The sequence below is a fragment of the Leucoraja erinacea genome, chromosome 3 (genome assembly GCF_028641065.1).
Source record: "Leucoraja erinacea ecotype New England chromosome 3, Leri_hhj_1, whole genome shotgun sequence".
NCBI lineage: Eukaryota > Metazoa > Chordata > Chondrichthyes > Rajiformes > Rajidae > Leucoraja > Leucoraja erinaceus.
In genome coordinates, this window is record NC_073379.1 from 62,321,578 (window position 1) to 62,343,612 (window position 22,035).

Consider the following 22,035-nt stretch of genomic DNA (forward strand, 5'->3'; position numbering starts at 1 on the left):
CTGATTCGCTGAGTTCTTCCAGCATTTGTTTTGTGCCCAAGCGTTATATTTGGTTCCCATCATGCAATTAATTGATATGTATTGTAAAAAGTTGGAGCACAAGCACTGGTCCCAGCAGTCATCCACTAGTTACCACCTCCCATCCATATAATAGATCCATTTATCACCACTCTCTGCTGTCTACAAACTTATGTTCAATATATATTACCACCATTGGCTTTCATTCTGCACACTAATAACTTTTGTGGACCTTTATTGAAAGCCTTCTGAAAGTACATCACATTCGGTGGTTCGCCATTTTCTTTTCAACCAGTTAGATTCTCAAAAATCTTTAGTAGATTGTCAAACACAATTTCCCTTTAATGGTGTCTTTCTGGATTTCTGGAATTCTAATGACACATTATTTATAATAGACAAGTATTTCACCCCACATCAATATTAGGCTGACTGGTCTGCTATAATCTATTTTCTTTCTCTCTCCTTTATCATTAGACCTCTATGTAAAAAAAAGGCAACTTTGTAAAGTTATCACAAATGTTTATCTCATGCATGTCCTTATTGATTTGTGCACAGGTTTGCAGCCTCAGCTCCTTCTCCTCATCACATCAGTCCCAGGAGAGTTGCAGCACCTCCACCCTTGATGCACAGAAGAACGCCACAGCCACCACAAATACAGCAATATTCAGGATCCCACCTCAAACCTTACCCGCCAGCACAACCCAGCAGCATCCATGTCCAAGGTAAGAAATAAAGACACTAAAACAAAGTCAAGGCCACATGGGAAATCTTGTGAAGAGTGAAGATTTCTGCATTACATGATGAAAACTATTTTTTTTTTTCATTCTGCAACTGGAAATTTCTGATGGCAAATCTTACTTCTGGACGAGAAGTAGCCTCAAGACTTTAGTGGAAAGAAAAACATTGCTAACATTACAGAATATGACTTTTCATTAAGTCTGCATTTGATTACCCTCTATTGGTAGAGATTCAACTGTTTTAATCAACTCCAGAAAGAAAAAAATGCCGAAAGAACAACCAGGAATGTCAGTGATAGCATAGTTCATTGGAATAGCATTACTAGCGGCTGAGATTATAGTGGGGTAGATCAGGGGATTAAAGTGACCGAAAGCTCAAATTCTTCCCAACAGATGCAGTTTTACACAGCGCATCACCTTAAGTCTCCACAAAGTGAATGCGACAGCATTTTGGGCAGCAAATTCAACAGACTAAACTGCAAACAACACAATTAATTCAATGATTCATCTGGAGCTAATATTTGGGATTTAGCTTATTAGTAAGGGGGGGGGAGATAAGATGCCAAAGTGTACATCCTCTCTATGGGCTGGTTCCCTCAAATGAAAGGGAGAGAATAATCATGGTGAATAACAAGTGGGTTAGAACTTTACAAAGGTTTATTTCAGAATACTGATAAAGAAAGGAAAGTTATGTTTGGGTGGTAACATTTTGATGGAGATTGATTTGAGATGGAGGAAACAGTAGAAAATGATCCCTTTAATGCAGAATGGATGGAAGATGAGGGCAAGGGAAGCATTATCTGTGAGGTAGGCGCAAGGAAGTGCAGAAGCTGGTTTACAAAAGAGGACACAATGTGCTGGAGTAATTCAGTGGGTCAGGCAGCAACTCTGGAGAACTGTGAGGGAAAGGTTTGTAAGGGAGAAGAAGGGGTTAGAAAACAGATGTTGGGACATCTCTCTCCATTCCAAACCCACTCTCGTCTCCCTCATTCCTCTAGCCACAAATCCTTGTCATGCACCATCCAAGCCTATTTCCTTTTTTGATTTTCCATTCCTATTCAATTAGACCTATTTTGCCTTCTTTCCACTCATGACTTAAGTCACTTTTATCTCTTCATTTTTCTTTATTGTCTCATCGGTTTGAGTTCAGCTGTTAATGGAAGGATTTCTGGCTTCTGAAGGAAGTAATTCTTACTCATTTCAGCTTAGGATTACACTGGTTGAAATGTATTTGCCATGCAGTATGTTTATCGCAGGAATGACATTGAAAGGAAGTGGATTTCTGTAAGTAAACATAGTTGAAACCAAATATGCGTGTATGCATGAATCTGGTCGTAAAAAACTCCTTAAATTTGCCTCTAGCTCAAGTCATACTTGTGACAAAATAGTTTCTAACAAAAATATTAAATTGGATGGTTCATTTTCTCATATTTTGTCATTAACTGAGGGATTTCTAACAATTTAATTGTCTCTCTCATTCCTTTCATTAATTTTCTCTGTTCCTCAGATAACAACATGCTAAAAACCTAATACACCACACCTTCCTTTAGATGAAACATCCTCTTGCAATATAGTTGCTGAAAAATGTGATTTTAAATGTCTCCATTGTACAGTTATTAGCATTCCAGATACCAACCACCCTCTGAACGACTCCAATAATCTCTTAACCGCCTAACCCTTTACACTAAACATGTGCCCTCTGGTTTTAACACATCTGCTGTGCAAAAAAAGGTTTCTTGCTATCTACTCTATTAATGCCCTTCATCATTTTGTACACCTCAATCAGATCCTTCCTAGATTTCTCCACTCCAAGGAAAACAAACCCAGCCTCAGCGTCTCCCTCCAATTGAAATGTCCCACCCAGACAATGTTCTGGTGAATCTCCTCTGCACCCTCTCCACCACCATTGCCTCCTTCCAGAAGTGTGAAGAGCACACTCCCTGAGAAGCTTGTGAAGACAGAGAGACTCTCGCAACATTCAAGAAGTATCTAGATGCACATTTGAATAGCCAAGAAGTAGAATGTTACGAACCAAGTGCTGGTAAAGGAATTAGTAAAGATGGGTGTTTAGTGACGGAATAAATAAGGTGGGCTAAAAAGTCGGCTCTTTGCGTTGCAAATCTATGGCTATGTTTCGGGACAGCCCAGTCAAATTATAAACTTGCTGGAGTTTAGAAGAATGAGGGGGGACCTCTGAAAGGTTTGGATATGGAGAGGATGTTTCCACTAGTGGGAGAGTCTAGGACTGGAGGTCATAGCCTCAGAATTAAAGGACGTTCTTTTAGGGAGGAGATGAGGAGGAATTTCTTTAGTCGGAGGGTGGTGAAGCTGTGAAATGTTTTGCCACAGAAGACTATGGAAGCAAAGTCAGTGGATATATTTAAGACAGAGATAGATAGATTCTTGATTAGTATGGATGTCAGAGGTTATGGGGCGAAGGTAGGAGAATGGGGTGAGGAGGGAGAGATAGATCAGCCATGATTGAATGGCGGGGTAGACTTGATGGGTCGAGTGGCTAAATTCTGCTCCGATCACATGAACATGAATAAAGCATTGGATTGCTTCCGTTTTTCTTTCATTCCTACTAAATTAATGGTGTGCTCTATTCTAACTGTCAGTACATCACTTTGGGTTTTCATATAGGAAGAACAGATGTGGCTCCTATCAGATTAATTAAAATTTGTAGTCAATCATGTCCCAATTACATTAAATTTCCATTTGCTCAGAGTCAATGAGCCGAAAATCAAGCCCACAGAAATTTCTGTGAAAGTCAAAAATATACGTGAAAAGTTGCTGTCAGCAATATTAATGGATTAGTTTAAATTATTTATACTATGTGCTTCTTTTTCCTATTTTTATACAGGCTTTACTGATTAATACCAATACAAAAATAGCTGCAGACTATGTAATATTTATGTATTAAATATTGCAGTGCTCAATTCATCACAATCAAATTCATCATATTGAGGTTATGTTTACTATTGTACTGTGCCCTTGTGATGGCTCAGCTTCCCACAGCTTTACCTTCACAGCCTATAAACCATGGTAATAACTTCAATCCCACTCAAGCAGACCAATATTAATTCTTGCTTCGTGCTGCAAAAAATATCAGTCCCAGTCCTTTTGAGATTTAGAGCAAGATATTCTACATCATTTGCAGCAATATTGTGCTATTAATGAGGCAGCTGAGATGGAATGCTGCCCAGTGAAGCAATTAATAATGTTGGGGCCGTTTTCATACTATACCACACGGCCCTGTTCATTGCATATTCAGGATAGGCCAGGATCAGACATGAAGCCATTCCACCTATTCTCCATTACCTGCACTATATCTGGATGGTGTATTGTTATGTTACAATTAATCTGACAGGTTCTCCAAATTTGCAACGGTAGCATGCAGTATAAAGATATTCTTGTGTACAAAATAGATGTGTGGTGACTTATGAGAGAGTGGGCAGGGGGGTGCAGATGGATTTTGTTTCAAAAGGTCAAAACGGTGAAATCTGTTTCATAAAATGTAAGAGTACAGCAAGATGCCTCAGTAATTTCTCAGATCCAAAGAGATGGATAATGCAGCAGTGATGTCAAAGCCTTGAGCCAACCTAAATCTTTTAATTAACCAGCCTTGGTGTCACAGAAGGAAATTTCCTCTCTTATTTTTTCTTCCTTCCAGTGACAATGTAAGCTGAGAGTTGTGCCAGAAATTCATAAGTAGCAGGAGAGAAGAATGGGGGAGAGGGGGCAAAAGCATGACTGATTGAGTGCGAGGAAACAGAGTTTATCTGAGAAGGAGGAGAATTTTTTGAAGGGAGAGATTGGTGGAGCTGGAAGAATGGTTTCTTCAGCCAAACCAGCAGCGTCTACACCCGGCCATTTCCAGGCCCTGGGAAAACTGTCACCAAACCCAGATTTCGATATTTTGATGAAGTCAATGCAATATCCTCGGTCTGCACAATAGGTACAGAACTGCAACAGAAGAGGTGGGAGCGGGGAAGTTGCCAGGAGCCACTGTGGAGCCATGCAAGAACAGACCCAGCAGCCACCGTGAATAGTCAGCAGCTGGCTGAGAGTGAGCACGGACTTGGAGGCCACCGAGAGCAAAGACCCAGCCACAGGCCGAGAACTAGGACAGACCCAGAGTACAAAGACCCAGCTGGCCGCCCGCAAGCTCGGAAGCCCCAAAGACCAGAGGGTCAAGGAGGGAGGGACTGGCGGCAATGGACGCAGGGTGTGGACCAGTATACCCTTCATCATTTCACCTAGACCAGTAGGAGAGGGATCGGGGTATTGCCTCCAGCGCCTTCAAGGATGGCTGCAGGAGGTGCCCTCCAGGACACAGGGGTGAATGGGCCAGGAAAGGGACATCGGGTCACAGACCTGCAGCAGTCTGGCGCTTACCTGGGGTTACCTAGATCAGGGGAGTTCCAGTACTTCCAGCATTTGGATTTTTCTTTGTAAAAAGCGGCAAAATATGGCGACTGTACATTTGTGGGTTGTGCAAAAGAATTTCACTGTGCTGTGCATACGTGACAATAAAAATCCCTAATACAACTAAAAAACAGCAGTCACCGTGTATATGGCTGGTTGGATTCACTCTTCGTGATTTTTAATCTTGAAACCCAAACCTATTGAGGTGTGAATGCTGTAGAGACAATTTATCAATTAAGCTATTTTTCACAACTTTGATCCAGCTAGAGAATTGCATTCAGTTCAGGGAACAACATTCCAGAAAAGTCGATGAAGCATTGGCGAAGACGTGGACAATGTCTAAATGCATAAAGGATTACTGTAATTTGGAGGGACGATGAACTATATCACCATTAGGCCAAACATAACTGAGAGGAGATGTAATAGGTGTTCAAAATTATGAATGGGAATTAGATTTCAAGAGGCTATTCAAACCAATTGTAAACTGTGCTATTATATGACTCCATTAGCAATCTAAACTACACTTCTTCCTACCTTGCCTCCTGCAAAGACTATCCACATCTCCCAATTCCTCTGTCTCCACTGTGTCTGCACTCATGATGAGGTTTCCATACCAGGACATCTGAGATGTCCTATTTCTTTAGGGAATGGGGAGTACCCTCTTCTATCATAGATGAGGCCCTCACATGTGTCTTTTTGGTATCCCATTTGCTCCCCCTCCCCCCCCAGTTGCACTTAGTCCTCAGTTTTTACCTCATCAGCTGACGCACACAGCATTTAATCCTCTGACATTTTCACCATCTCCAACGGGATCCGACCACTGGTCACGTCTTCCCATCTCCACCCCTTTCTACTTTTGCAGAGACCGTTCCCTCCACAACTCCCTGGTTAACTCATTCCTTCCCACCCAAACCACCCCCTCCCCAGGTACCTTCCCCAGCAACTGCAAGAGATGCAATAACTGTCCCTATACCTCCTCCCTCGACTCTGTCCGGCGACCCCGACAGTCCTTTCAGGTGAGGCTGAGGTTCACTTGCACCTCCTTCAACCTCATCTATTGAATCGGTTGTTCTTGATGTGGACTCCTATACATCGGCGAGACCAAGTGCCGACTGGGCGATCATTTTGCTGAACACCTATGTTCAGTCTGTCTTGGCCTACATGATCTCCCGGTTGCCAAATATTTTAACTCCCCTTCCCATTTCAATACTGACCTTTCTGCCCTGGGCCTCTTCCACTGTCAGAGTGACGTTACACGTAAATTGGAGGAGCAGCACTCATTACATGTTTATATACTTAAAAATATATAATTGTTGGATTGTTTAAAAATAGCGAAGGAGGGGTATTAATTAGTTTCACACAGCTGGCATGGATACAATGGGCCAAATGGCCTCTGATTGTAATGTGTGCCTGGCAATGCTATAAAAAGACCACAAACTCAGAGATTTGAAGATGCCAATACCTGAAGGACACTGAAACAATTGTTTAAGTGGTCATTTTATATAATTTTTATTTGATAGTCACAGGCCCATAATGTTAAATCACTGACTTCCTTTATAATCAAGTTTTGCATCTGCCTAAATCTTAGACACAACAAACATAAATAAATTTAAAATCAATATTCTCGCACTCGGCAAGTTCTGAGCTTCGAAAGACATGCCTGTTTCCATAATTTATTATTCTAAGATTGAACTTCACCAACCAGGCAGAGGCAGAAATTTTAATCATGTTCAGTTGTCTCATTTCAATGTGTTAAATTAAGAATAATAATGCTGCTTCATCACTTTTAGCTTATTTCATAATATCAGGTGGCTGTGGGAAGCCAGTTCTAACAGACACCATCCCCTGCAGTTCACTACCTTGCTTTTCCAGCTTGTTTAGTATGATTTAAAGAGCTGTAGTCATGGTCACTGAACATTCAGCTCAGTCCAGAACAAAAACAATAGTGACATTTATCTATCCCAATGTGCACTTAAACTTGTCAGTTCAGTTTAAATTGGCTGTACCAGGCGAGAACAACTTCATGGCCAACATGCCTTTTTTAACAAAGAGCAGTAAACAGTTTCTCTGTTAAAGACTGGATGTCTTGGAAGCCAATGTGAATCTCCAAGTGTTAGTGCGTTAACAACAAATGAGTCAAGGGTGACTGTCCCATGTACTCCAATAGCTGTTTAGTTTTGCTAATGCGTGTCCTTCAAACAAAAACAGAGCAGTTTTAAATGTGCAGACCCATTGGTCTGTTCCCCTTACGTGTGGTTGCGGGGGGGGGGGGGGGGGGGGGGGGGGGGCACACTAACTACTCCCCCGCACACACGCTAACTACCCCCCTTGATATTATATTAATATTATTAATTTGCTCCTTTTACCCCATAACCGCCCTATCCACTGACGCATAGCCTCCAACTCGCAGGCAGGTCTAGAGAGGGAGGGGGGGGATAGAGAGTGAGGGCAGAGAGAGAAGGGGCCAAGACAGAGAGAGAGGGTCAGAGACAGAGAGATTGGCAAGAGACAGAGGGAGAGGGGGTGGAGGGGAGGAGGAGAGGAGGGTGGGTGAGGGGGGGAGGTGGGGGAGGGGGGAAAGAGAGAGGGGAGAGAGAGAGAGGGAGAGAGAGAGAGAGAGAGAGAGAGAGAGAGAGAGAGAGAGAGAGAGAGAGAGAGAGAGAGAGAGAGGGAGAGAGAGAGAGAGAGAGAGGGGGGAGAGAGAGAGAGAGAGAGGGAGAGAGAGAGAGAGAGAGAGAGAGAGAGGGGGAGAGAGAGAGAGAGAGAGAGAGAGAGAGAGGAGGGAGAGAGGGAGAGAGAGATAGAGAGAGAGATGGGAGAGAGAGAGAGCAGCCGCGTGCCCCGCGCGTCGATAACGGCCGCCGCCGCCATGTTCTACCATGGGGCGCGGGAGACGGAGAGGATTCAGAAACAAGCCGATGGCCTCCGGTGACCGGCTGTGACCTGCTGTGACCTCCGGATCTGCAGAACGCTCGTTCTTTCTGCCCATTTTGAAGAACGGGGGGGGGGCAGGGGAGAGTGGTTACGGACCTTGTGGAAAACTGCGCATGCACGTTGACAACATCTGCTTTAATCGAGAACGGGGGGATTGGGGGGTGTCAGGGCCACGAGCAAGGGCATTGTGACGTCTGCAGCGGGACCACAAGCAGGGCATTGCAAAAACAATCCGTTTTCTGAACAATTATATTGAAAATGTGGGGAGATAAATTTACAGAGGATTAGATTTCTAAAATCATAAGGTAAATCGCTACTGAAATCTGTAAACATTTGCCCATTTTGGCGTCTAGTTTACGAGGAGATACGTTTCAAAGGCAAAATAACACACACACACACACACACACACACACACGCACACACACGCACACACACACGCATACACACGCACACACACACACACTTTTAAAAGTATACTAGACCAAGTGCAGACTCGTTGGGTTGTTCCTGCAACGTGCGGTTGCAAGGGGGGGCAGCCTGACGTCATCGCGCAACGCCACACGCTAGGCTTACGCTGTCAAGCCGCTGTGTACGACATCAAGACACTGCATACGACGTCAAGACGCTGCGTATGCCTGTCGAGACGCTGCATATAGGGCCTCAATGCGCCTGCGGGCTGACAGTCCATTGACGCGCGGGATTTTGACAGAGTGCAAGCCCGTGGGGATGGCGAAAAGCAGCGGGAGACCAGCCGATCTGCGTCTTCCGCCAGCGTGACAGAGCCAGGCCGGGGGAGGGGGGGGGAGTGGAGGAGAGCTGGGTGGCAGCAGCGAAAATCGCTAGGGAAATTTGAAAAATGTCAGCGTTTTTGGAGGCGAGCCGGGCGGCAGCAGCCGTTATGGTGGCTGGTCAGCAGGAGGCGAAAAAATGAGTGAGTGGGGGGGGGGGGGGGGGGGGGGGGGGGGGGGGGGGGATGGATTTTAAAAAATGTGTACATACAAATGTCTAATGTAATGAGGAGTTTTGCGTGTGGTGAAATCGCTAGCAAGGTAATCTCGGAGTTTTTGCCAAATTTTGGCGGACCAAGGAATCAAAGGCCAAATCTGACACCCACAAACACACACACACACAGAGTTTTAAAAGTATATAGATAGATAGATTATGTCTTTCAAAAGCTATTATTTAAGGATTTGTAGGCCTCATCTCATATTTTAATGTTGTATATCTGTGAAGATTATAATAACAATTCCATATTTTAAATCTGCCAGAATTAGTCATAATTCCTTTATTATTTAATGTTGTTTTACTCAATTTGCCAAAAAATTGTGTTCACACAAAACAATTTCTATCTCATATGACTAGATATTCTTTGCTCAACAGTTCAAGTGCCATTAGTAAAATTGTTTTACATTTTAAATGGATAAGATTTCATATGGTGAATAGAATAGTTTTCATTTCCTATCATGGTTCTGGTAACAGGGCATTTATTTTTGAAATACTTCTCTGGTAAATGAAAAAGGGCCCTGACCCAAATCTTGGTCTATCCATTCCTTCCACAGATGCTGCCTGACTCGCTGAATTACAGAATTAAAGAAATAACAGAAATGTCACATTTACATAAGTATTCAGACACTTTGCTATGACACTCAGAATTGAGCTTAGGTTCATCCTGTTTCCATTGATTATCCTTTAGATGTTTCTACAACTTGATTGGAGTCCACCAGTGGTAAATTAAATTGATTGGACATGATTTGGAAAGGCACACACCTGTCTATATAAGGTCCCACAGTTGACAGTGCATGTCAGAGACAAAAACCAAGCCATGAAGACGAAGGAATTGTCAGTGGACCTCCGAGACAGGATTGTGTCGAGACACAGATCTGGGGAAGGGTATAAAACAATTTCTGCAGCATTGCAGTTCCCTGAAGAGCACAATGGCCTCTGTCATTCTTAAATGGAAGAACCTTGGAACCACCAGGACTCTTCATAGAGCTGGCTGCCCGACCAAACTGAGCAATCGGGGAGAAGGGCCTTGGTCAGGGAGGTGACCAAGAACTCGATGATCATTCTGACAGAGCTCCAGATTTCCTCTTTGGAGATGGGAGAACCTTCTGAAAAGACAACTATATCTACAGCACTCCACCAATCAGGCCTTCATGGTAGAGTGGCCGGACGGAAGCCCTCCTCAGTAAAAGGCACATGAAGGTAAGCTAACCAAGAATATAAAGGAGGATAGTAAAAGCTTCTTTAGCTATGTGAAGAGGAAAACGCTAGTTAAGGCCAAAGTTGGACCCTTGAAGACTGAAAAGGGTGAATTTATTATTGGGAACAAGGAAATGGCAGATGAGTTGAACAGATGCTTTGGATCCATCTTCACTAAGGAGAACACAAACAATCTCCACTATGTACTAGTGGCCATAGGATCTAGGTTGGCAGAGGCACTGAAGGAGATTCACATTAGGCAGGAAATGGTGTCGGGTAGACTGATGGGACTGAAGGCTGATAAATCCCCAGGGCCAGATAGTCTGCATCTCAGGGTACTTAAGGAAGTGGCTCTAGAAATTGTGGATGCATTGGTGATCATTTTCCAATGTTCTATAGATTCAGGATCAGTTCCTGTGGATTGGAGGGCAGCTAATGTTATCCCACTCTTTAAGAAGGGCAGCAGAGAGAAAACAGTGAATTATAGACCAGTTAGTCTGACATCGGTGGTGGGGAAGATGCTGGAGTCAATAATAAAAGATTAAATAGCGGCACATTTGGATAGCAGTACAGGTGCACAACCTTTTATCCGAAGTTCCAGATAACAAAAAAGCTCCGAAAACCTCCATTTTTTCGAGATTTTTCAGTCCTGAAGAAATCTCGCTTTGAAAAACTTCACCGAGGGCGGACCCACGCCCAGAGGGTGACAGCGGAACCTCCGGTCGGTCCTCGAAGAAAGGGGAACTAACTCCCCATTCATAAAAGAGAAGGTGAGGGTATATTGCGCGGGAGGGTTAATAATTGACAATCTGCTGCCGCCTGCCCGCTGAGTTAAAAAGTTCCTACGGTAGACTCACGATACACAGTGTATCGTGAGTCTTGCGTGGGAACTTTTTAACTCAGCGGGCAGGCAGCAGCAAATTGTCACTCCCTTCAGTTTCACCCCCACCTACACCCCTGTGCTTCCCGGCCATGTGTGTGACCCCTTCAACTCTCCAGCTCCCCGCGCATGCACCGGCGCGGCGGGTCTTTGCACTGTCTTCCGTTGGAGCCCAGCTGCCAGTCACCGGAGATGTCAGGACCAACGGGACACCGGACCCCCAGGCCCACTGCGCTGCACGGAAGAACCAGAGGACCCACCTCCAGCAGCAGCCCAGCCCGTTCCAATTCCAGAGGAACAGGTCTCCGCTGGGAGCCGTAGGGGCAAAGCTGATGGCTCGGGCTGTGACGTCTCCGGCAACCCCCCTGTACAGGAGCGCTGGGAAACTGTGGGGTTGTTTGCAGTTGCAGAGGGCGGGGCAAGGGCGATTTACAATTCCAGTCGCAGCTCCATTCCAGGGGGGTGACCGGAGTTGCAGGACCAACGGTACACCGAGCTCCAAGCACGGAGATCCCGTAGGCACTCACAGCCAGCCCCAGCTCTAGCCCAGCCCCGCTCCAACTCCAGAGGAACCCGGGTTGCGGATGAGGGGGCGCAGCTCGGGCTGTGGCGAACTGGAGCTAGTCGCTGTAGCGGCCCATCGGGGAGCGGGTTCTTGTTGGTCCTGACGTCTCCGGCCACCCCCTTGGACAGGAGCTGAGACGTCAGGACCACCAGAAGCCGCTCCCCGATGCGCCGCTACACCGACAAGTGGCAGCTCGCCCACAGCCCGAGCTGCGTCCCCTCATCGGGACACGACCCCCAGGCCCACTGCAAGCACGGAGATCCCAGAGACGCACAGCCAGCAGCAACTCTAGCCCAGCCCCGCTCCAACTCCAGAGGAACCCGGGTTGGGTGAGGGGCTACAAGCTCGGGCGCCGAACGCGTCGCCATAGGACCAGCCCCCAGCGGATTCCGCGAGAGTTGGAGGGGCCGGAGACCAGGGCTTTTGAGACTAAGAATCACTTCCAAAGTTTCCCCACACAGTCAGTACACCTCTCCTACACTTGTCTCCACACTAAGATCATCCTCCAGAATGATCCCAGCCTAACCCTCCCTATTCTCTCCTATTCTGCAAGAAAAATCTACATTGAAGACTCAAACTCGCGATCGAGTAACTGCCGGGATCGAGGCGCAAACACGCGACCTTGCGTATACGAGCCGAGCACCCTACCACTGAGCCAGCCGTTAAAATCTACGCTAAAAATCTTCCATTCTGAAATCCGAAAAATGTCCGAAATCCGACAAGTGTCTGGTCCCAAGGCTTTCGGATAAAAGGTTGTGCACCTGTAGTAGGATCGGTCCGCTATTGCTATTGAGGGAGTGCAGCGTAGGTTTACAAGGTTAATTCCCGGGATGCCGGGACTGTCGTATGCTGAGACAATGGAGTGGCTGGGCTTGTACACTCTAGAGTTTAGAAGGATGAGAGGCGATCTGTTTGAAGCATATAAGATTATTAAGTGTTTGGACACGCTAGAGGCAGGAAACGTGTTCCCGATGTTGGGGGAAGTCCAGAACCAGGAGCCACAGTTTAAGAATAAGGGGTAAGCCATTTAGAACGGAGATGAGGAAACACTTTTTCACACAGAGAGTTGTGAGTCTGTGGAATTCTCTGCCTCAGAGGGCGGTGGAGGCTGGTTCTCTGGATACTTTCAAGAGAGAGCTAGATAGGGCTCTCAAAGATAGTGGAGTCAGGGGATATGGGGAGAAGGCAGGAACAGGGTACTGATTGGGGATGATCAGCCATGATCACTTTGAATGGTTGTGCTGGCTCGAAGGGCCGAAAGGCCTACTCCTGCACCCATTGTCTATTGAGTCAGCATGGATTTACAAAGGGGAAATCATGCTTGACTAATCTTCTGGAGATTTTTGAGGATGTAACTAGGATAATGCATAAGGGAGAGCCAGTGGATATTAGTGTATCTGGACTTTCAGAAAGTATTGGAGAGCAAATGGTATTGGGGGTAGGGTGCTTACATGGATAGAAAATTGGTTGGCAGACAGGAAACAAAGGGTAGGAATAAACGGGTCCCTTTCAGAATGTAAGGCAGTGCCTAGTGGGGCACCGCAAGGCTTGGTGCTGGGACCGCAGCTATTTACAATATATATTAATGATTTGCATGAAGGGATTAAAAGTAACTAGCAAATTTACAGATAACACAAAGCTGGGTGGCAGTGTGAACTGTGAGGAGGATGCTATGAGGATGCAGGGTGACTTGGACAGGTAAGGTGAGTGGGTGGGTGCATGGCAGATGCAGTTTAATGTGGATAAATGTGAGGTTATCCACTTTGGTGGCAAAAACAGGAAGACAGATTATTATCTAAATGGTGTCAAGTTGGGAAAAGGGGAAGTTCAATGGGATCTGGGGGTCCTTGTTCATCAGTCACTGAAAGTAAGCATGAAGGTATAGCAGGCAGTGAAGAAAGCGAATGGCATGTTGGCCTTCGTAACACGAGGAGTTGAGTATAGGAGCAAAGAGGTTCTCTTACAATTGTATAGGGCCCTAGTGGGACTACACCTGGAGTATTGTGTGCACTTTTGTTCTCCAAACCTGAGGAAGAACATTCTTGCTATTGAGGGAGTGAAGCGTAGGTTCACGAGGTTAATTCCCAGGATGGCGGGACTGTCATATGTTGATAGATTGGAGCGGCTGGGCTTGTATACTCTGGTATTTAGAAGGATGAGAGGGGATCTTACTGAAACATATAAGATTATTAAGGGTTTGGACACGCTAGAGGCAGGAAACATGTTCCCAATGTTGGGGGAGTCCAGCCATAGTTTAAGAATAAGTGGTAAGCCATTTAGAACGGAGATGAGGAAAAGCTTTTTCACACAGAGAGTTGTGAGTTTGTGGAATTCTCTGCCTCAGAGGGCAGTGGGGGCTGGTTCTCTGGATGCTTTCAAGAGAGAGTTAGATAGAGCTCTTGGGGACTGCGGAATTAGGGGATATGTAGGGAAGGCAGGAACTGGGTACTGATTGTGGATGATCAGCCATGATCACAGTGAATGGCAGTGCTGGCTCGAAAGGCCGAATGGCCTACTCTTGTGCCTATTGTCTATTGACAGACCGCTTGGAGTTTGCCAAAAGGGGTGTTTTTGCTGGTGCTCTGATGAAACCAAGATTGAACTCTTTGGCCTGAATGCCAAGCAGCATGTCTGGAGGAAACCAGCCACCAGTCATCATCTGGCCAATACCATACCTACGATGAAGCATGGTGGTGGCAGCATCATGCTGTGGGAATGTTTTTCTGCGGCAGGAACTGGGAGACTAGTCAGGATCGAGGGATAAATGAACGGAGCAAAGTACAGAGAGATCCTTGATGAAATCTGCTCCAGAGCATTCTGGACCTCAGACTGGGGTGGAGGTTCACCTTCCAAAAGGACAACAACCCTAAGCACACAGCCAAGACAACGCATGAGTGGTTTTGTGACAAGTCTCTGAATGTCCTTGAGTGGCCCAGCCAGAGCCCGGACTTGAACCCGAATGAACATCTCTGGAGGGACCTGAAAATAGCTGTGCATCAGACTTCCTCATCCAACCTGACAGAGCTTGAGAGGATCTGCAGAGAAAAATGGGACAAATTACCCAAATACAGGTGTGCCAAGCTTGTAGCATCATATCCAAGAAGACTTGAGGCTGTAATTGCTGCCAAAGGTGCCTCAACAAAGTACTGAGTAAAGGGTCTGAATACTTATGTAAATGTGTTATTTCAGTTATTTCTTTTTAATTTGCAAAAATTTCTAAATGCCTGTTTTCGCTTTTTTATTGTGGGGTATTGTGTCTTGATTGATGATTTAAAAAAAAAAGTATTTAATCCATTTTAGAATAAGGCTGTAACGTAACAAAATGTGGAAAAGTGAAGGGGTCTGAATACTTTCTGAATGTACTGTAGGTTTAAGGTGAAGGGGAAAAGATTTTCCAGGAATCTGAGGGGTAACCTTTTCACATAAAGGTGGTGGGTGTATAGAACAAGCTGCCGGAGGAGGTAGATGAGGCAGGAACTATCCCAACATTTATGAAACAGTTAGACAGGTACATGGATAAGACAAATTTGGAAGGATATGGACCAAACACAGGCAGGTGGGACTGGTGTAGATGGGACATGTTGGCCATTGTGGGCAAGTTGGGCTGAAGGGCCTGTTTCCAAACTGTAACACTCTATGACTCTATGAGGTTTGACTGCAAAGCTGACAGGAAATTGTGATTGATCTGGCAGCATGGCAGAATTGAGAGATAACTTTTGAGTATTGGGTCCAATGTTCTTCCACTGAATAGCATTGCCAATCAAACTGCGCGTGTCTACACTGCAGGAGTATGGAAGCAATTAGCCATTATTTCCACCTTGATTCTAATTTCCACAATCAATGTCGAGAATCATGGAGCAGTGTTAGTAAACTTTGGACCCTGCCCTCTCCCATGCTGTGCCTCTCTTTAATACTTCTTAAGTTGGATATCCTTGAAGAATGCCAGCCAGCAACTACTCCAGCTACAATATACCTGTTAATTGGTGCTGGCTGGCTTCAGGAAGTGCAGGCTTATGTTACAAGGAGTTAACATCTCACAGTATTGGCCTGCCAAAGCATCCACTCAATCAAAGGCAGAGTTAGTCACTGAAGTCATTATATTGAGCACTTAGCACAAAGTTAGCATGCTACCTGCATTGTAATTGTTGAGCAAAGATTAATTATGCATTACAATTCTTACGTCCTTAACCAGGGACTATCAAAATTAATCCCGGCCCACCCTTCCCCTCGATGTTGATACACATTTCATAACTATCAGAACATAATTCAAGCATCACATTTGTCTGCTACAGTGAATTATTGGAAATGTTATTCTTGACTTTGTTTACTGTTAATTGGGGCATATACAAATTACTCTCGACCATCTTATGTAAATACGAAGGCCAGACCTTTGTGATAATACAACAACTTTTCCCATGTAATAGAAATTAGTTCAAAGGTCTGCAGCTTATATTCAAAAAACTAATGTTAATGATGATAGTTAAATAGAGTGCATGAGATCTAGACATTTAAATAATTCGTTTTAACTCGGCTTGGCTGGTATGAATGGAGCGAGTGGAAAGTTAAAATGGCAATGTACCAAACATTGTAATTGAGCAATTTGCCCTTAATTTCCTGATGCTCAACAGTATCAATGCAACCCCCCTCTCATAAACAGCAAGAGGCCTCATTAATATTTAAACACCACATCCAGTGACCACATTTAGACCCAATTGCAAGCTTTATTGCTAATCACAGCAATCTGAAACTGTGAATGAAAAGGACCCTGCGTCGAATCCAGGTATATGAGGTTTTATATTGTAGCAGATTTCCTCATGGGTCCCGGGTCCCCTACTTTTGGCCTTTTCTGCGGAGGCTTCCTTTTGCTCTTCCAGTCATAATTACCTCTAGACCTTACCCGACAAACTAACTTACGCTACGGGCCATATCCTGATGGCCGTAACACAAAATCCTATTAGTGGGAGCGGGAAGTTAACGTTTTACAGCCCTCCCACCAGCAGCAGTCATGAATAACTTCCACCCGGAACTGCTTGTGCATGCTGCAATCCAGTCTGGAAACAAAATCAAAAGTGTCATCTTGAATTTTAACCTAACACAGCAGGCAAATGGGAATGCCACCGGATCCATTCCCCACCTCCAAATCGCAAAGTATCTTAGCAAGAAAATGTCACACAATGTCATTATCACCACTTTGAAGTCTTGGATATAGTTCAGTTCAGTTTAGTTTAGTTTATTGTCACGTGTTCCAAGGTACAGTGAACAGCTTTTGTTGCGTGCTAACCAGCGGGGGATATCTCTAGTCAACAGCACTTGGTGGCATGCCTTTCATGAATATGACTGTCCTGCATTTTCTCAAGGAGAATGGGATGTACAATAAGTGCTGTCCTTTCCACTGATGTCCAGATCCCACGAATGACTAAAATATCATTTCCAAATGTCATTTTCAGTGTTCATTGATTTGACAGCTGAGATAAACTAATTGACCTCACTCCACACAGCTAGAAATTAAACTCGCATTCAGTTTTCTTTCTGGAGGACCATGATCCAAATGTTATTTTAAACTTCTATGCAGCTTATTTGTCAAATAAGCTGAGATCCTTCAGAAATAGCAGCCATTTTATAAGCACTTGAAGAAAGAGGTGCTTTACCTGAAGGTGGAATTTCTTATTTGATTCTCCCATGTCTGGTTGCTCTTCCCATTTATTCCAGAACAGTGGCATATTTATGATTTTGAGGATCAAGGATTAATGAACTGATGTAACATTAGTTTGTTACATAAATTCATTAAACTTTGATCTCAAAGTCATAAATTATCGCCATGACCCCCGACTCATCAATACCCTATCTCAGTCTCCTTTTCCAAAACATGTCCCTGCGCTGAGGGGAAGGGGGCGGGTTCTGACAATGAGCAGCAGGAAAGCCAGAAATTCTCTTTAAATTTCTGAAGGCACTCCTGCTCACATTTATATGCAAGTGCAGGTGTCTCTGAAAGCCTTGTAATATTTAATGAGGATTGTTTGTTGGCTGAGAGTCAATTCATATACCGTTTTCCTCCATGACAAACTTGTCCATTACAGCAAAACTACATATCACAGGCATCTGCATGCTCCTCCATCTTTTTCTACACTCACATCGAACTCCTAATCCAAACAATTTACCCATTTTCAAATATTTGCAAATGTTCCCAGATCATTGATCCAATGAGAGATCTTGCAACTGTTCTACCAGCCTAGCCACAGGAGTCTATCTCCAGTGCTTCTGGATCCAAATACCGCCTCACTTTTCTAAATCAGTATCACTGCCAGAAATACCATTATTCTAACACACAACCCCACCATGCTACTACTACAACTCAGTATGCTTCACTAATACTTCTATATCTTAGTATTGCCTTCCCAATCCGCATTCATCCTCGTAATGTTCTCCCCGCCACAATATATCCCTCCTACTTCAACGATGTCTTGGAATTCACACAGGTCATGCATTGCTGAATTTTCAGTTCCCAGCATCATCTGAACTCTTACAAAGTCTATTTTGGAAATGTGAGTACCGTATACACACGCCTACACATATATTTAGTTTAGTTTGGAGATAAGGCATGGAAGCCGACCCTTCGGCCTGCTGAGTCCAGCGATCCCCGTACACCCAAGGGACAATTTACAATTTTACCAAGCCAATTAGCCTTCAAACCTGTACATCTTTGGAGTGTGGGAGGAAACTGGAGCACCCGTAAAAAACCCACAAGGTCACGGGGAGAATGTACAAGCTCTGTACATAGAGCACCCATAGTTAGGATCGAACCAAGGTCTCTGGAACTGTAAAGCAACAATTCTACTGCTGCACCCATATGATAAGACAAATTATCATACATGCAGTACATCCAATCCAGATTCAAAAACATAAGCTTCACCACAAGGAGAGTGATCATTGTCCAAAAACAATTATTGTAGTGATTACGACTAATATTTAAATGCAGACATGAGTACATTGAGTGTTTTTCTTTTATTACTTCATACATTTGATGCATTTTTACATGGTCATTTCACAGAATATTTTTTCCATTGCCTACCATTCTCCTCCATTCTACTTCTCCATTTCTATATCATGCTTTGATTTTGTACCTGTAGTAGAATGCCCATTACCTCCTTCTCATGTGCTTTTTATAGCTTGGGGAATATTCTGGTGCATATGGCTTTCTTTATCTGGTACATTCTGCTGATATTAAAACAAAGCAGATGTTTAGAGTTGTGCCAATTCAAATGCATCAGTTATTTTCAGCAGAATAATCTTGCCATGACAAACATTTCAAAAGTCTCCTTTTAGAATACTGTAATAAATTAAATTTGCATTTCCAGAATATTTTAATTAAAATAAATGGCTTTTGTGATGGTTCAATGATTATATGCATTTCCAAGTTAAAACTGAAGCTCATAGAGAAGGGCATCATTGGAACAGTGGATGAACAGAGGGAGGCAGGGAGAACTCCATATTATTTGTTTTCAACCAGCATGTTAAATACAATTTATAATGGTGATGAGTTGTTGACTTCTAATAGCATTCAATCGTTATGAATTAAACTACAGGAGATTGGAAAGTTCTGCAAATCATAGGGCAAATGTTACCAGCACCTCCTAACATGCTACATTTACCATATGTGTCAAATTACAAACTCCCCAGGCTCAACTCCCCTGCAGTACTAGTTGCCTGATCTCATCCATGACAGCAGCAATAAGCACAAAATATGGATTGTTTCAATAATTTGGATTATGGAGAGGAAAAGTTAGCAGGCATTCCAAGTCCAGACAACATTCTGCTATATGTTCAGGGACATCATGCGAGATCTGAATTAGACTCGGCTGTGAGACTTCCCTATGCCTAAGTTGCCAGTCAGCACACACTGGCTAGTCCCATGCATAAAGAAAACTTGAAGCACTCTTGCATGGTTGAAGGCTGATATTGCATTTTGTCAGAAGTCACCATCTTCAGGAGAACAGGTGAAAATATTGGATGAGGGTTATCAGCAATACTGTGACAACAACTGTTCTGACTTAAAATCCTTAGCAAGTAATGAAGCAACTCTTCAGACATCAATTGAAAAAAGAAAAGTTGCTTTGAGTTTGGTCCACAATAGATATTTCTGCCCTATTTTATCATTGAACTCACATCTCACCCCCAACTTGAAAATGTCATTTTTCTTTCAGATTGCAGAGTTTAGCTACAGTGTGTGTGAATATGCCAATAAAACTCTGTGTGTGTGAATATGCCAACTGTGAATATGCCAATAAAATATCTTAAATTAAATAGGCAGAACCAGCTTTAAATCTGAGCTGTTTTGCTATCCATTTAAAACGGCCTTGTTTGTTTTCTCCAACTTGTGGCTGAAAAACTTGGAATCTTTCCCTGACAAATCATGTTCAGTTTTATCTTTTGCTCCATCTCCACCTCAATCTTTCCTAATTTCCCAGCAGGGAAAATATTTTTGTGTGTTTGCAAGTTTGTTTTATTGAATTATTTCTAGTTATGGAAATATATTGAAGGCAGCTTAAACGTTAACAATTCACTGCTTCTCCCTAAAACCCTCTATGCCCACTGCAGCTGTGAACTCAAATGATTGGCAAGTTAAATTGTCAACATTTCAGAATCATTCAATAATCATCTATATATGTATTCAGTAAACATTTCATTGAAATGTCTTAGGAATATATGATACCAAATATTTTCCTTGCAGAAATTATTAGTTTAAAGTATAATTGATGTTGATTATGCATTCAATTTAGAAGGGAATAACTACCCCATTAATGAGGTTGCATTTTTTGTAATAATCTGTAAAGTTTCTCTGAATGTGTAGAAGAACTGAATGTTCTAATTTATAACAATGATCCAAAACAGATCCAAATATCTATTCCAACATACAAATGATCAGTTTTCATGTGCTTGAGGGATTCAGTTAATTATAGCTCTCGTATATATTATATAATTTAGCTCTCATCCACAACTCTCTTCAAAAATAACAAACTTTTACCTTTGCAATGTAATCATTCTCATATCCCAGTGAAGAATTGTGTTTCAAGGCAGTGTAGAATATCAGAATAAGGATTGCGTATTATTGCATCGTTGAACTGTATCTGACTTTCAGGACCACTGGTATAACAAATGTATGGCAAAAAAAAGTCCTTTTAGCCATTAATGTTATTTTATAAAGAACCTTGAGTATGTGATAGATATTTGAACTGTTGGATGCAGAAGGCACAGTAGACAGCTCTTTGGCAGTAATCCTATACACCTTTAACTGAACATTAATGCTAAATGTTCTAGCTCACTGATAGTCTTTTTGTCAGATATTTACTGAGGTTATTAACATTTACTGTTGATATGATGGAAATTAGTTATTTGGCACGTAAAACTGAAAATGATGTGTTACAATGGTGGCAATAAAGAGGTGCAAAATGGCAAAGAACGAGAACTCACACTCAGAACAGCATGTTTCAGTAAATTTGAACTGTTTGTACTGTCAAAACAGTACATTGGGTTCAGCCATGCTTGCCTTGGCACTGCTGCAGCTTTGACAACAATGGATAGCTGTTGAAAACCCTGTCCATCTTCATACAGAAAATTATCAAATAGTGGGAGAACCAAGAAATTTATAAGAAATTGTGTAAGTAACTTAAAGAATTTGTTGTACAAGGCACTGCATGAGTGGCGGCCTTCAGTTGCAGCTAATATATCTTGAAATATCAAGCATACTTTTTACTGCATCATTTGCATCAAACACAGTTTTTTTTTAACCAGGGAATTTGCTCTTCTAATGTGAATATTGAATTGCTTTTGACTGTATCTCTTACTCAGCTTGATTTCTTCTCTTGCGTGATGTTTCTCCAAGCATAGTTCTTTGTGCCAGATTTTCAAAAGGCGCTGTGTATGGAACTATTGTTCCCCACTGGAAATGTGCCATACAGCTTCCATGGAACTGTGTTTTGTAAAAAAGGGGCAATGCAATAATAATTTTTAGATGACCTTTCTGATTATAATGCACATGGACCACTCCCGGAATGAAAAAAATGTCAAGGTGCCTACATTGTCAAGGCATACCTGATATTACAGATTTGTTCTCATTTGTTCCGAGTTACCTGCTGTGACTTACTGCACTGCATTCAGTTGCTTTAACAAGGCCAGTGATCTTTTTCTTTAAGAGAATCATCCTAGTTCACCACATCTTTTAAATCAAAATCTTCAAGGCAATGGTTCTGCAAGCTAGACCACAGATTAACCTG

At 43.2% G+C, this 22,035-nt stretch overlaps 1 protein-coding gene across 2 annotated transcripts in view; it reads left to right on the plus strand.

Moving 5' to 3' along the window:
• Positions 1 to 22,035, plus strand: part of glis3 (GLIS family zinc finger 3) — a 477,161-nt gene that overhangs the window by 405,323 nt on the left and 49,803 nt on the right. For both annotated transcript variants that reach the window (XM_055632800.1, XM_055632799.1), the window contains one exon: positions 574 to 740. In XM_055632800.1, coding sequence (XP_055488775.1) covers positions 574 to 740 — 167 coding nt within the window. The remainder of the gene's footprint in view (positions 1 to 573; positions 741 to 22,035) is intronic.